Below are 15,646 nucleotides of genomic sequence, written 5' to 3' on the forward strand. Positions count from 1 at the left end.
TTTTCATTATTTTCCTATTTTTCCCATTGAAACGCATTTAGAATAAAACATTTCTTAGCAAAATGTACTATCCACAGAAAGCCTAATTGGTGGCAATAAAACGAGGTATAGATCATTTTGTTGTGATAAGTAGTAATACAGTTATTAGGGAATAAAAGGGAGGAGCACTGACAGGTGAAAATTGCTCTGGTCCATTAGGGTAAAAACCCTTGGGGGTGAACTAGCTAATAAGTATCTTCATAATTGAATGCCTGCTATTTATTATTTTTTGTACTCTTTTAATATGGATTAATTAAAAGCTGTAACATTCTATATAGGTATAAAATTGTGTTTTGAAGATAAAATGTGTACCTGTATTAATAAGTTTCTTTAAAATGTAATTGATCAGAACTGGAAAAAGGTGTGTTTTACATTTTTCTCTTATTATAAATTCCATCATGCTTAGAAAATAAAATAATTCTGCTAAGAAAATGCGATCAAAATGAGGCTTACCCTGAAAAACAAATATTACACAGCATATCACTTACACTGCGATACCAAAGTTATTGCCAAATTAAAAGGCACACAGCAGAAACATGAAAGTTTTCCTGGCCCATAAGGATACAGAGGCACAAGACCATATACAAATAAGTGGTTAAGCTAAATCAGAACAATTTAGGTAGCATACCCTGAAGAAAAAACAACTGAGTGAGCAGTTGTAGAAATCTAATGAATATCTTACATATTTCCATATATTGATGTCCTCTTTTTGTTAGTTTGCAATTTGGAGCTTTAAGCAATCTGCATAATGCATAAATATCTGAATAGCCATTAAGCTAAAGCCCCACTTTAATAAGCTGTAAGCAGTGTAATAAATAGCACACAAAACGAACAGACGTTGCAGAATTATATATACTTGATGGCATTCACAATATGCTGAAAGAGCGATATTTAAAGGAATACATCCATTGAATCCCATACACTGAGCATAGGAAGAGTGTTATTAACATAAATAAATGCAAATTCTACTAAACTGTTCTCCAGGTTTCCTTTATTCTTTTCAAAGCACTTCCTAAATGGCAGAGGCACAGTTCAACAGCTAGAATAGTGTGTGGGCATGCAGGCAGGCAAGCTAGGGTGTTTGTACAGTTTTTTTGCTGGCAAAATCCCATGTGGGGAGATGGATTGGCTCAGAACTTGTTGGTAAGAATTTTGTTTTCACATTAAAATACGTAAGTGACAGCTACATAGGAAACTAGTAATTTATAGTGCAGTTCCTCAGGGACCAATAGCCTCTAAGATGTACAGTATGTATATGTTTGCATATACACATATTTAAACTTTTCATTTTTTACTTTCATGGTGCTCCATTATCCACTTTAAAGAGACACTGAAGCGGAAAAAAATATGATACGATTTGTATGTGTAGCACAGCTAAGAAAGAAAATATTAGGAGCAGAGACATATGTCTAATATTGTTTCCAGTACAGGAAGAGTTAAGAAACTCCAGTTGTTATCTATGCAAAAGAGCCATTGAGCTCCGCAACTTTCAAAATCCCAGAGAGCTCTGTCTTCTGAAGCTTATTATCTCAACAGTCAGTCACTGTATTTTCTTTTTCTTTCCAGAGGACAGGTCAAAAGTTCACTAGCCTGCTCTGTAAATTCATTAAGAATGCCAAGTAGTGTGTAAACTGCAAATATTAACAACAATAACAATAATATTTCTATAGCGCTTTTCTTCCTGGGGACATTATGCAGTCTCATAGGCTAGGGAAAAGAGGTGAGTTTTTAGCCTTTTTTTAAAGCTGTCCAGAGAAGGAGCCTCTCGTACTGATTGTGGAAGTGAGTTCCATAGAGTAGGGGCTGCATAGGAAAAGGCCTGGGCACCAAATGTTAAGTGTATCCTGGGAATAACCAGCTTCATCTTGTTGGCAGAGCGGAGGGTGCGTGGAGGGGCATAAAGTTCCAATAGATCCGCTATGTATTTGGGTCCCATGTGGTTTAGAGCCTTGAATGTCAGCAGGCAGATCTTAAAATTGATTCTCCATTTTACTGGCAACCAGTGAAGAGTTTGCAGCACTGGGGTGATGTGTGAGCTGCGGGGGGCATTGGCTAGGAGTCTGGCTGCAGCATTCTGTACTAATTGTAAGGGGCGCAGAACCTTATCTGTAGATCCGATGAACAGGGCGTTGCAGTAGTCTAGGCGGGAGGATACAAATGCATGAACCAGGGCAGGTAGGCCTTCAGCTGGGATAAGATGTTTGATTTTCGCTATATTTCTTAGATGGAAGAAGGAAGACTTGACGACAGCTGATACCTGCTGTCTGAGTTTTAGATTTCCAAGAGAATGATGCAATGTTATAAAAAACACTATAACTGAAAATAAAAATATGAGAATATTTTCTTTGCTACTAATGTTTTAGTAATTATCCGTACTACACAACCAATTAATTATATCATAATTTTTTTGTTTTTGCTTCAGTGTCTCTTTAAGTCCAGTGGTTGTTTTCATCTTCTGGTCAGGAGTAGCTTTATCACCACTTCTGTTCTTTGAACAGGCCAGAAGAACAGGCCTCCCTTTTCTTATTAATTTACATGTCCTTTAATACATTTATTGACATGAGTTCCAGAATGACCAGGCAAAAGACGAAAAATAAATCCCACCAAGATGCTGAGAAGTGATTTGTGACTTGTGTACGTGTGTACACTGTGTGTGACCGGCAGTGTACTCTATAGTGTGTGTGTTTGTGTGTGTGTTTGTGTGTGTGTGTACTTTATACCGTGTGTTGCTGGCATGTGTGTGTACCGTGTGTGGCAGGCAGTGTGCTCTATAGTGTGTGTGTGTGTGTGTACTTTATGGTGCACATGTGTGTGTGTGTGTACTTTATACTGTGTGTGGCAGGCAGTTTTCTTTATTGTGTGTGTGTATACTTTATACTGTATTTGGCAGGCAGTGTGTTCTACAGTGCATGTGTGTGCGTGTGTTTTGGGTAGAGAGCGTGTGTACTTTACAGTATATGTGGCGTATTCGGATTTGGGGTGTGGGGACAGAGTGTAGTCTGGGGTGCCCAGTGCATTTGCCAGTATGTGGCCCAGAAATTTCTGATGGTGGCCCTGCCACTTTGATGTGAATAAGTGCTGTTGAAACCAGTTAAGAACTGTGTGCTGTATTCCTGACCTGTTGATGAAAAAGCTACAGGGCAATGCATTCAGTGTGAGTGTTAGTTTCTATTGCAATCTATACCAATAGCTTATGTTCTGTTTACACTTAAATTACAAGTAAAGAGATAGAATAAGATGAAAACATGTGGAGCACATTAGTAAACAGGGCAGGTTCACTGAAACCGGCTAATAATGCTGTGTTCCACGGTGCCCATTATAAGCCCTAATGTACCAAGGATTAAGAAATACATTATGTTTTATCAGTGGACGCACTGCACAAAGTACTTAATCCAGTGTTAAATCCTCATTGTAAATCTACTGTCCGCATACAAACAGTAATTCTTTGCTTAATTCTTTTTCCCCCTATATAACTAATTATGTCTGACAATTCCTAGCCACAAAGAAAATATGAAAGGAGAAGGAGGTTGCAATGCATGATTTTATTTATTTCATATTTTCTTGCAAATTAATTGTCTTGATATTTAATACAACCACCTCCCCCAAACACAGATTATATATTTATTAGAACACAGATTTTTTTTTTAAAAGCACTCTTTTAAAAGGCTACCTTAAAAATGCTTTGTGTCAACATCCATAATTTAAATAATCACTATTTGTTTTTATTGCTTCCACATCATGATTGGATTTCAAGTAATGCATTAGAATTAGACGGCAGATCAACAGTGGTGTAAGTGACGTTCCTAACATTATTGAATGAAGTGCTTCAACAGACTGGATTCACAGTTAGAGGAAGCCCCCTCTTTGGCACGTAAGGAGTTGTCCTGGCAACCATCTTGATGCAGTCGATAATAGGGCAGACGCTGTAGCACAGAGTACAGCCGGTACAGTTGTCGGTAACAGTGGGCAGATGGGTCACAGGATCAAACTCGATAGCCTGTAAGTAAAAATGAACACTATGGATGTCGCTATAATGAAGGTCAATAGTGGCCCTATTTACGTCTTTGCAAAGTCTGCCAGAGACCTATGTACAATACAGAATTGCTGCCATGACAACAGTTTAATGAAACAAAGAAATAAAAATTCCATGTACGGTACACCTAGACATGGGGTAAATGATAAAACAGAACAGTGTAAATCTGTACATAATGTAAAGATTTTTCTAAAGAAGGAGAACAATTTTGCTAAGATTGTGTAACCACTGAGGGTAATTTACCAAGGGTGGAGAACAGTGGAGATAATAATACTAGAAACATGATGGCTATAATTAGCAAAAAGTCCAGCAAATGTAAAAGTTAACTTGCAATAATTTGCTGTAAAAAAGCTCAAATGCAGTTAAAAAGAAGCACGTTAGGTTCTGGAATCTCTTTCCAGTAACATAATCGCTCCCTGTCCCTGCTCCTTCACATACTGACATGAATTGCTATCACTAGGTGAATGCGCAGTGCTAAATATTTAAAGTGGGATAAAACTTGGACATAACAGTAAATACAAATGCGTTTTCCTACTTTTTTTTTTACCCAGTTTGTCTGTTTACAAATTACAAATTCCCAAAGTACAATTTATCTGCATTTTCTTGGATAGCTGCTGTATTTATACATTAAAATCTATCTAGTGATTACTTCTTAGCTCTCTGTTTCAAAAACACACATAGCTCATTTTCAGCAAAGCTAGGAAGGTAGCAAACAAAGTGATGTAAACAAAAGATAATTTTATAACCTTTTCGGATGTGGCCAGAAGCTAAGGAGCTTTTCACTGTAGAACAAAGTGCTGTGCTTAACTGCTTGAATGCTATTCTGTTACATTTTTTTTTTTTGTAGTAGTAGATTTTATGCTGTAAATAATCTTTTCACAAGAAAACCTCGTACTGCGCCTGTGCAGGATGCTCCCGGCAACAAGGGTGCAGACGAGGACATGCCTGCCTAGGGCCACGCAGGCACAACGGCCATTGACTTGCAAGTCAGTTATAACAAAACGTAGCCGTATTGGGGGACCGGAGGGTCATTCCATGACGGCGATGGCGAGTGGCTACAGGGGGCTGACAGAAGAGCCAGGTAAGTGACTTTTTTTTTTTTTAAAGACAGTTCTGGTTTACTTTAAATGATCTTTTCACAGCTGTATTAAAAGTCAAAAGACTTGCTGCCTCATTCACTAGCTAACTTGTCATCTTACCTTTGGTCTCCTCCCTACTACCCTCTAGATTGTAAGCTCACAAACTCCCCTTAATGTTTCTTTTCCCTGCAGAATAAATTACTGGATTTTTTCATACCGTATAGTAACTATATATTCACTTTTGTTCTTGTGTTGCTGAAGGTTTAAATAGTACAGTGTAATTTTGTATTCTCTATTGTCTTTATTTAGCTTTTCCCAGCACCAAGGAAGATGGTGGCACTATAATAATCTATAATAAAACTTTCCAAGCCATTTGCTGTATGTGTGTGTGTGTGTGTGTGTGTGTGTGTGTGTGTGTGTGTGTGTGTGTGTGTGTGTGTGTGAGTGTGTGTGTGTGTGCACATCTTCCCCGGACATGCCCCTCCTCCCCCCACCCTGCTGTGATTGGCCACTACAATTGTGCCATGGTGCTGATTGGATGGTGCGCACATGTGGCGGGTTGTCACGCACAATATCCAGAGAGATGGTGCATGCACTCCTTTCATGCATAGCATAGCACATGCCAACAGCTAGTAAAAATAATAATCTTACTAAAGCCTGTCTCCAGCAATGCGAATACAACATCTTCCCACAACCTTGCAGAGCCATAATGAAAAAAAGGAACAAATATGGGATTTACTGTTTTAACTGAAAATTGGAGCTGAAATTTCATTTTTGCGGTTTTCTTCTGTATATTAGAATGTCATTTTTTCCTACCTGATAACCAGAGTCATTGCAGGTCATGTAGCATTTTCCACAGTTAATGCACATTTCCTCATCAATAAGAGCAACAACTTGTTCTGTTATGTTTAATTCACCATATGATCCAATATACTGCAAGGCTCTGCCAATTACATCCTACGAAAACAAGACAGAATACATATTAAATTGGTGTACTTTTATACAGAGCTTTTATTAAACTGCAAATCAGACTTAATGGGAAAATGTACTGATGTATTACATGTTGTATTTTAAAAATTAAACATCCACCACACATAGACACACATACACACGAGGGATGATCCAAACGTTGATAGTGTAGACTCATTCATGAAACATTTTAAAAACAATACATTATAACTTACTAAAATCCCCCCAGTCAGTTCAGACTCCTTCTCAAAGCAGGGTCATCCACCAGGCAATCTAGGCAGGTGCTTGGGACCCAGTGGACATCAAGGGGCCCACCTGGCACCTTCTTCGACCTCTCTAAACTTCAGCTTACCAAAAGGATCACAATGGGTTCCCAAATCTACTACCTTGTCTAGGGCCCATATTAATCCACCTCTGCTCCTTCTATGTTGGTCTGCAGACTTTTGAAGGACTTCTATCTATCTGTGTGTATATAGGACCAAGCTAAGTCTGAAAAATGTTCCTGTGAACTTCTTTTTAGATTGCTTTTAGCTGGGAGCACACTTTCAGAATTGCTTGCGTTTTTCAGGAGTGCACTACCGATAAAGGCATGCAACTCTGCTAAATGTGCTCCTAGCCTCAAAGCTTGTAGTTACATTTTGCACCACCTGCCTTATTTCTCTAGCTGGGATAGATGAGTGGCAATATATATATATCACAATGCCAATGGGCAATTTGCAAATCAGCAGGACATGGTATAATCTATGAATCTCCTTGTAGACCAGATGATATCTCTTACTGTACCATTAACATAGGGAACAGTGAATAATTGTTGAGAAGCACCTGGCTGGATTGTGGGTTTTGGTAAATTGACCACAAAAAAGTAAATCAAGTGATTCGTCATACATTTTTTTTAATGGATCTGAGGAGAGTAGAAGGTGTGGGACCAACATTCTCCCACCTCCAACTTTGGATGATGAATTCTCTCACCAGACCTTTTGAAGTGGCCTAAGCAACATCCTGGTTACCTCCCTGACGCCTCAGGATTAGAAGAGCCTTGCTGACCATTCTAAAAAGTTTTTGAGGAATGTTTGATACTCATAAACATGGTCTTCATGGATATGCAATAATTCAGCAATTTCAGCTTTAGGTCTGGGACCCACTAGCTGAGCTTTTCTACGTGCTTGTGATTTGTAAAACTGTTGCTAATGTAATATGGTGTGATCCCACTTGAGGGATAGCGACCATGGCATTACATTAGCAAGAGCTTTAAAAATCACAAGGCCTTAAACTGGCTGCACTCAGTTTTTTTTTGTATTACAAAGGCAACATCAAAGCAAGATTGTATCTCCTCTATTCCATCAGTACACATCTGACATTCTTTCTGATTAAAGCTCCGTGCACACACTCGATTGCCGTTGTTCAAAATGAATGAGGAACAATGCCTCCACTAAGAGTTATTTTTAAAAAATGTGCAATTATCTTTCATGTAGACCGTTCCATTCTTGCCATTCTTGCCGATTGGCTCAGATAATTATTGCTGTTAGTCATTAGTATTGCACGATAACAAATTATTGCTCCACTGAAACTATATGTGGCCATTTACGAACTTCCAGGTCCTCATTTTCCCGATTCCACTAACCTGCAATCCGATTGACTGGCTGTTGTTGTGTCATTGCTGAATTTGAATGAGCACTGACATTGTCAATTACCGTCGGGGAACAATCATTTCTGAATGCCAGTTAGGTGTGTGTATAAAGTTCAGACTGTTTGTACTTTGCCCTGAAACAATCTTACCTATATTTAATCACTTGCAATTTGTGCAACTCCTCATATAGGAAGACAGGCAACTTTTTCTTGGCTTATATTCTCCTTTGGCACATTAATTGGCCTGAGTAAGTGGGATACTACACACAAAATGCTTTGCCAGTGCATACAATAAAATCGTTATTGTTAACGACTAGTCTTCATTGATGTAAGCCACCTTGTTTTTTCCTTTTACTGTTTTTAACTTAGTTTAACCATACTTTGGGTGACTCTTTCCCCTGTGTGTTTCCACCCTCCTCCGGAGGGGTGTTCTAATTGGTCTTTGGTGGGCAGCACGGTGGCGTAGTGGTTAGCTCTCTCTCGCCTTGCAGCGCTGGGTCCCTGGTTCGAATCCCAGCCAGGGCACTATCTGCAAAGATTTTGTATGTTCTCTCCGTGTTTATGTGGGTTTCCTCCGGGCACTCCGGTTTCCTCCCACATTCCAAAAACATACGGATAAGTTAATTGGCTCCCCCCAAAAAAATTGGCCCTAGACTACAGTACTTACACTACATAATATAGACATATGGCAATGGTAGGGATTAGATTGTGCGCTCCTTTGAGGGACAGATAGTGACAAGATATATATATACACTGTACAGCGCTGCATAATATGTCGGTGCTATTTAAATACTAAATAATAATAATAATTTGGTGGTTCAACCATTATTAGATTTTTTGGTTGTCCTCTACCAAGAGCGCAACTGTGTCCAGCTGGGATGGTCACCCAAGTGAAGTCAGGTTTGTGCATCTCCACCTGCCTACAGTGGTTGGTTGCCCGACTGCAACCTTCCTTTGTGAGTACCCCATTTAACATGACCTTATTGCATATTGTTGTGACTTACTGCACCATCGGGGCACTCATTATGTTTTTTCTTGTCAGGTGTATTCTGTCCACCCTCCCCATTTGCACTCTTTATTTAAAATATAGTTCATTGGCTGATGTGGAGACTGAGTACATTATGGGATTTATGTTGCCAAATTTACCTGCAAACATTGCTGTTGCTCAGGATTTTCTTAGTTGAATACCTGATGTGTAGGGCAAAGTTCGCTTTTAACCGAAACACGGTCAGCAACATTAGTATTTAAGTGAAATGTACTATTAATAATTTTCTGTGTGGTGTTCATCTGCCACTGTCAGTAACACTACAGCAGTTACAGCTCGCTGGATTCTGTCATTTGTGTTGTGATAAAGCTTGAAGGCGCTTCATGAACCGCTCACCCATAAAAGAGTCGGCTTCTAATGCAAGTGCTAGCTTACCGACTAATGATCCAATAAATGCCTAACCTTAGCTATATTTAATCACTTGCAGTTTGTTTACTTGACTATTTTTAGATGAAGATGAAAGGATTAATCCGCAAAGTCACATTTATGTATGTTTTGATGTTTTTTTCACAAAACAGCTTCACAATTAAAAGGAATTTTAAAGATAAATAATAACAGTATTCCTTTTAACAAGAGTTAGATTCATTTTTTTCACACTTTTTAATTACACCCTCTATCAGCAAAACACCAACAATGCATTTTTAAATGCATTTTTTTTTATAAGCAGAATAAAAAAGTAGTCAGTGTTGTTAATAGCCCCATTCATTATAATTCTAATTTTTTTTTTCAGCAGGGCAATGCTATTGTCTACTCACCTGAAAAAAGACATTATAACATTCTGTAAAAGAGAACAGGTAAAAACAAAACAGTAATGGGTTATTTTTGTTTCAACAGGGCTTAACTACAAATTATGGCCCCTTTCCAGCAGACAGGACCGGCGTTACCATAAAGCCAAAGGGGGCAATTGCCCCAGGGCCACATGAGTACTGTAGGGGCACCCAGGTCTCCCCCTGACTTGTGCTCACTGGTACCATTGTAAAGTGTTTTCAGCACAGAAATTCCCCTGTCCAGCGCGTTGATCCATCTGTGCTCCCCATCTTCATCCCCACCGGCTGCCTCATCTCCATGACCTGTTGCATGTCATTACACAATAACATGTGCCAGCCGGGTCATTGAGTAGAGGCATCCCTGTGAGGATTAAGACAAGAGCGAATGAACAGAGCAACATGCTGGGACAGGTGAGTTGCTATGCCGACAAAAATGGTGCAGAACCCCGGGATGCACAGTGAAGGTAAGAGGAGAGATCTGGGGGTGGGGTTGGCAGCCAGCTTGAGGGCCCTTGGGGAGTGAATTTGCAGCAGGGAAGGGGGGGGGGGAGAAGACAGGGGGTCCTAAGTTTAGTTTTGCCCCAGGGCCCCATTGTGGCTTGAACAGGACTATGATGGGGCCCAACTTTCTATGTTTAACTTTGCTATATGTTCTACTACTTTCTCATAGTGAACCATGTCTATCTACCAGAGGTCATGAGGTCAAATGCACTTCTGTAGCCCCCTGAACTCCAAAACAAATGTATTCACCTCCCTCTATAACAAGTGCAGCCACCATAAACCTTCTCCCACCATTACAGTTGGGGCCATCAACCCACCCACCACCAAAAGCTGTAACCATTTTAAACCAATAACCTCCCCCTCCCCATGTAGGATAATATATTGGAGATGCCGAAGGAGTTAAGTGTATTACTTGTTCCAGCAGTGTTAATTTGGCCAGTTCTCCTCTTCAGTGCAGTCACCCATCGTACTAACCTCATCCTATTCCTAAGTCTTGCCTGTTAACGGAGATCACCTGGCATGCAATAAGCCTGGTCTAGGGGGGGGGGCAAGAGACAGCATAGACGCATTCATCTATCAACAGGGGCGTAGCAATAGGGGGTGCAGAGGTTGCGACCGCATCAGGGCCCTTGGGCCAGAGGGGACCGAAGGGCCCTCCCTCAAGCACAATATTTGCTCTCTATTGGTCCTGTGTTCATAATAATCACTTCTATAGATGCTGTGAATAGTGGTAATCATTAACAAACTGCTCCCCATCCCCTCCTTGTACCTCCGACACTGTAGTTGCCATTGGCAGGTTTTGGTGTGCCGTATCACTTGTTACGTATAGAGTGCTCGGGGCCCCATTGTAAAACTTGCATCGGGGCCCACAGCTCCTTAGCTACGCCACTGTCTATCAAGTACCAAGCTCTGCATAATGGAGGGGAGGAGCAGTAGCTGTCTGGGGAGCACTGGAGGGGGGTTCCTGTACTGAATGGAGGGAGGTAGTTAGGAAGGAAGCACATTCCCCTGATTGGAGGAAGATGTTACTTCCCCATTCATTACACCACTATGTTTAAAAAAGGAGCTTTATTTACATGGTGTCTGACTATGGAAGTTTGTATTATTCCTCTCAAAGCAGTCAATTCCTGTATGCTTTTCAGCATACTAGAACAGATTAAAATAGTGAAACATATCTTACATGTACATGCCTTACATGTACAGAACTGCTTGAGGTATGCTAAAGCACATTTGGACAAGCCAGCTTCATTTTGGAGTAAGGTGCTGTGGGCTGATGAAACTAAAATTGAGTTATTTGGTCATAACAAGAGGTGTTATGCAAGGAGGAAAAACAACACAGCATTCCAAGAAAAACACCCGCTACCGTAAAATATGGTGGTGGTTCCATCATGCTGTGGGGCTGTGTGGCCAGTGCAGGGACTGGGAATCTTATCAAAGTTGAGGGACACATGGATTCCACTATCAGCAGATTCTGGAGACCAATGTCCAGGAATCAGTGGCAAAGCTGAAGCTGCACCGGGGCTGGTTCTTTAACAAGACAACGACCCTAAACACTTTTCAAAACCCACTAAGGCATTCATGCAGAGGAACAAGTACAATGTTCCGGAATGGCCATCTCAGTCCCCAGACCTGAATATAATTGAAAATCTGTTGGGTGAGTTAAAGAGAGCTGTCCATGCTCGGAAGCTATCAAACCTGAATGAACTAGAGATGTTTTGTAAAGGGAAATGGTCCAAAATACCTTCAACCAGAATCAAGACTCTCATTGGAACCCACAGAAAGCGTTTAGAGGCAGTAATTTCTGCAAAAGGAGGATCTACTGAATATTGATTTCATTTCTTTTTTATGGTGCCCAAATTTATGCACCTGCCTAATTTTGTTTAAAGAGGCACTATTAGCAAAAACATGCCCATCAAAGAAAACACATATGTAAGTAGATAAATACTTCCTCTACTTACATAACAGATGTATTGCACTGTCCTCGGTTTCCTTCAATATAATTTTATAGTATAAATAAAGGGTCATCCTTTTCATGGCAGGGGCCATCTTGATTCCTCCGGGTATATTCTTCCCCCTCCCCGCACCCCCCTCCTCCCCGCACTTATCCTCAGCACAGCGGGGAGGAAAAGCTGCAGCTGGCAAAGACTCGCCTAACAATAGATCCAAGCGCTGCAGTTCCCCCCTATACTCTCTGCACTACCACCGGCGGCAGTGCAGAGAGTATGGGGGGAACTGCAGCGCCTGGGAACATTATTCCTGGAGTCTGTGCGCTGCCTTTATCCTTCCCCAAAGTTCTGTGCGGGGAAGAAGGATAATGTGGCGGCGGCGGGCGGCAGAAGGGCAGAAGGGGGGGCGCGGACATCACACTGGAGGAGGGGGGCAGAGGACAGTGAGAGGAGATAGCCTCTGGTCCCCCTCCGTGCGCTCTTACAGCGGCTACACCGCCGCAGACAAGGAGAGAGCAGGCGGCCAATTGCAGAGCAGAGCGGTGATTGACAGAGGCTTTAGCCAATCAGCCTGCCTGTCATTTCTGTTCTGCGGCCTTGCGTCCTGCAGGCATGGGGAGAGAAAAACCTCTTAGGGAAAAAAGTAAGAAGGATTTTAACTTTTTGCATTGCCTTATTACAATCCTTCTTGTGTACGTAATAGGCTAAAATAGAAAATAGATTTAACATATTATGCCTAACAGTTACTCTTTAAACAATTATTGCACACTTTCTGTAAATCCAATAACCTTACATTTCACTACTCAAATATCACTGTGTGTGTCTCCTATATGATATATTTAACTGACATTTTTTATGTTAACAACCAACGATTTATACAGAAAAAATCATGATGATTAACAAGGTTGCCCAAACTTTTGCATGCCACTGTACTATAAGTTACGTTATTAGCATGACCCACAGTACTTGAGTAGTGCAACCAATGCTAGGGTAACATGTGTCACTAATGGCAATGACACTGTACCGTTGCATCTCCAGTATCATGGGTTGCGCTAATAGTGTGACAGTACTGCTGGTAAAAGTAAGGGTAATATTGCCTGGTGATATGACACTGGTGAGACCCCCACCTGAGACCCCCGCCCCACATGCAACACCAAAGGGGCAGCGCAGGCTGACCCCAGTGCTCACTCCACCAGGGGAATCACTTACAACTGCCCCTCGCTGTCTGAGCATGGCAATATTATCGCAATTTTGTGCATCTACCCCTTGGTCTTTTACAGAGCATGTTCCAGGATATTTTGCAAGCATCATTATAGCTGAGTCTGTCTTCTCTGATGCCTTTTCAAGCCCAAGCCCCCCCCCTCCCTTTGGCTCTGCTATAATGACTCAGCTATAATGATTCCTGAGAAAAGCCAGACTGAATGCTCAGTCGGGATTTTATCAGGGCTGATAACAAGCAGCCTGAGCAGTAAAAGATAAAACAGAGAGCAGGGTAGGTGGTTTCTCTAGTGTTCCCACTGATATATATGGTAAAATACATGAGGGTGCTTCGTCTCTGGTTCACTTTAATTGTGTGTATGAAAGTTACATTTTCGCAAAATTATGCACCATTACACAATTGTGGATCATAATAGTTATTCCATACAAAATTAGTTTTGCAATAGTCTGAAATTTTGTATTACGATTTCACATCATAATTCCAAATTTCGCTGCAAAATTACTATTATATGAAATTCAAGTGCATCACAACTAGAAAGACTAGAAGTAATGTTACGCAAAGAGAGAAGATCGACATTTTTATTTTCCAAATGGAAACCCCTTCTTACAGCTATTATGCTGAATATGGAACTAAAAAAGCTTATGAAACCATTTTGTCTCACATTCCGGTATTCCAAATACCAAATAAAAGGTTCCCTTAGGAAGACTAGAACTCAGCAGCAATAGGTGAGGGGATGTGAGTGAGAAAGCACAGAATAATGGACATTCCATCTACCCATCAATTTGGGCACTTGAAGAGTTGGGGGAGGGCTGTTGATAGCTGGGAGGGAGGGGAAGTTGCTTCCTTTATGTATGGAAATTATTTGTTACAGTTGTATGCCAAACAGCTAACCTTGTATGCACAGGGTGATAACTGCAATGTGGAATGTTGTTTATTTTAAAAATCAATAAAATATTTTTGAAAAAAGGATTACTAAAAGAAGAAAAAATAGAGAATTTCCTATTATTCCATTAGGGTACGGGGAGCAATTTGGTGTAGCGGATAGCACTGTCGCCTTGCGGCGCTGGGTACCCAGACCAGATCTAAGTCTTGACACTTTCATCAAGGAATTTGTATGTTTTCCCAGTGTTTGCATGAGTTACCTCGGGGTGCCAGTACCACCAGGGAGCCAGTACCACCAACAGTACAGCATCACAGACAGTTCACCAATAGTACAGCATCACAGCCAGTACCACCAACAGTACAGCATCACAGCCAGTCCCACCAACAGTACAGCATCACAGCCAGTCCCACCAACAGTACAGCATCACAGCCAGTCCCACCGACAGTACAGCATCACAGCCAGTCCCACCGACAGTACAGCATCACAGCCAGTCCCACCAACAGTACAGCATCACAGCCAGTCCCACCAACAGTACAGCATCACAGCCAGTACCACCAACAGTACAGCATCACAGCCAGTACCACCAACAGTACAGCATCACAGCCAGTCCCACCGACAGTACAGCATCACAGCCAGTCCCACCGACAGTACAGCATCACAGCCAGTCCCACCAACAGTACAGCATCACAGCCAGTCCCACCGACAGTACAGCATCACAGCCAGTCCAGCATCACTGCTAGCCAGCACAGAATAATTTCCAGCACAGCATCACAGCCAGCCCAGTATCCATGGATTTCATCTGATTGCCATGTGAAGTGTGCAGTTTTATTTATTAATTGGTTTTGTTAAAGAAAGTTGGCAAATTGTTTTCAAGGGTTTTTCTTTTAACCTTTCTTTGTACTAGGTAGGGTTTTTTATGTGCACATGATACTTGGTTTTCTATGTTGTATATTGTCAGTTGGGTAGGTTAGGTCAACCTGCCAAGCTTGCAAGAACATTAAGCCATATAACACAGCCATAAGCCTCATAGTCTATAAGCGGAATAGACATAAATATGCTTACCAACTATTAACGATTCCATTATGTATAATTATGCAAAATGTCTTACAATACAGCTATATACTCTAATATCTATTATTACAATGCAATGCTTTGCTATGAAAAATTTCAGAGCAGATCTGACTTCCTTTACATTCCTGATGAGAAGGGTTTTTTTTTTTCTTCTGTCTCTCTCTCGCTTTTTTTTTTTAATTAAGGAATTATTGTGTTATTCTCAAGTCATGCTATCCTGAGCTGCCTGTGCAACATAATTAGTTTGAAATCTGAAAATTGGATTTAGCTACAGTGATATACCGTTGTCTGGTATAATGCTGTTCATGTGAATTCACTGAGCAGGTCATCTGGCATTGTTCTGCTGCAAAATTATAGGGGATATTCATTCTGTCTGATAATGGAAATTGTTACCATTTGTTACCAGATCCATGGAATATTCAGTAATGCGGAACAAAAGCACCGGTCAGGTGATTGAAGTGATCCAAC

General features: G+C 41.0%; 1 protein-coding gene across 1 annotated transcript in view; it reads right to left on the reverse strand.

The window, feature by feature from the left end:
• Window positions 1-3,562: 3,562 nt before the first annotated feature.
• DPYD (dihydropyrimidine dehydrogenase) overlaps window positions 3,563-15,646 on the reverse strand; it is a 1,875,594-nt gene continuing 1,863,510 nt past the window's right edge. Inside the window, exons 22-23 of the mRNA XM_068239758.1 lie at window positions 5,968-6,108; window positions 3,563-4,036 (exon numbers count right to left, since the gene is read on the reverse strand). Of these exons, the coding sequence (XP_068095859.1) occupies window positions 3,866-4,036; window positions 5,968-6,108 (312 nt within the window). The 3' untranslated portion in view covers window positions 3,563-3,865. The remainder of the gene's footprint in view (window positions 4,037-5,967; window positions 6,109-15,646) is intronic.

This window comes from Hyperolius riggenbachi, chromosome 6, assembly GCF_040937935.1.
Source record: "Hyperolius riggenbachi isolate aHypRig1 chromosome 6, aHypRig1.pri, whole genome shotgun sequence".
Lineage (NCBI taxonomy): Eukaryota > Metazoa > Chordata > Amphibia > Anura > Hyperoliidae > Hyperolius > Hyperolius riggenbachi.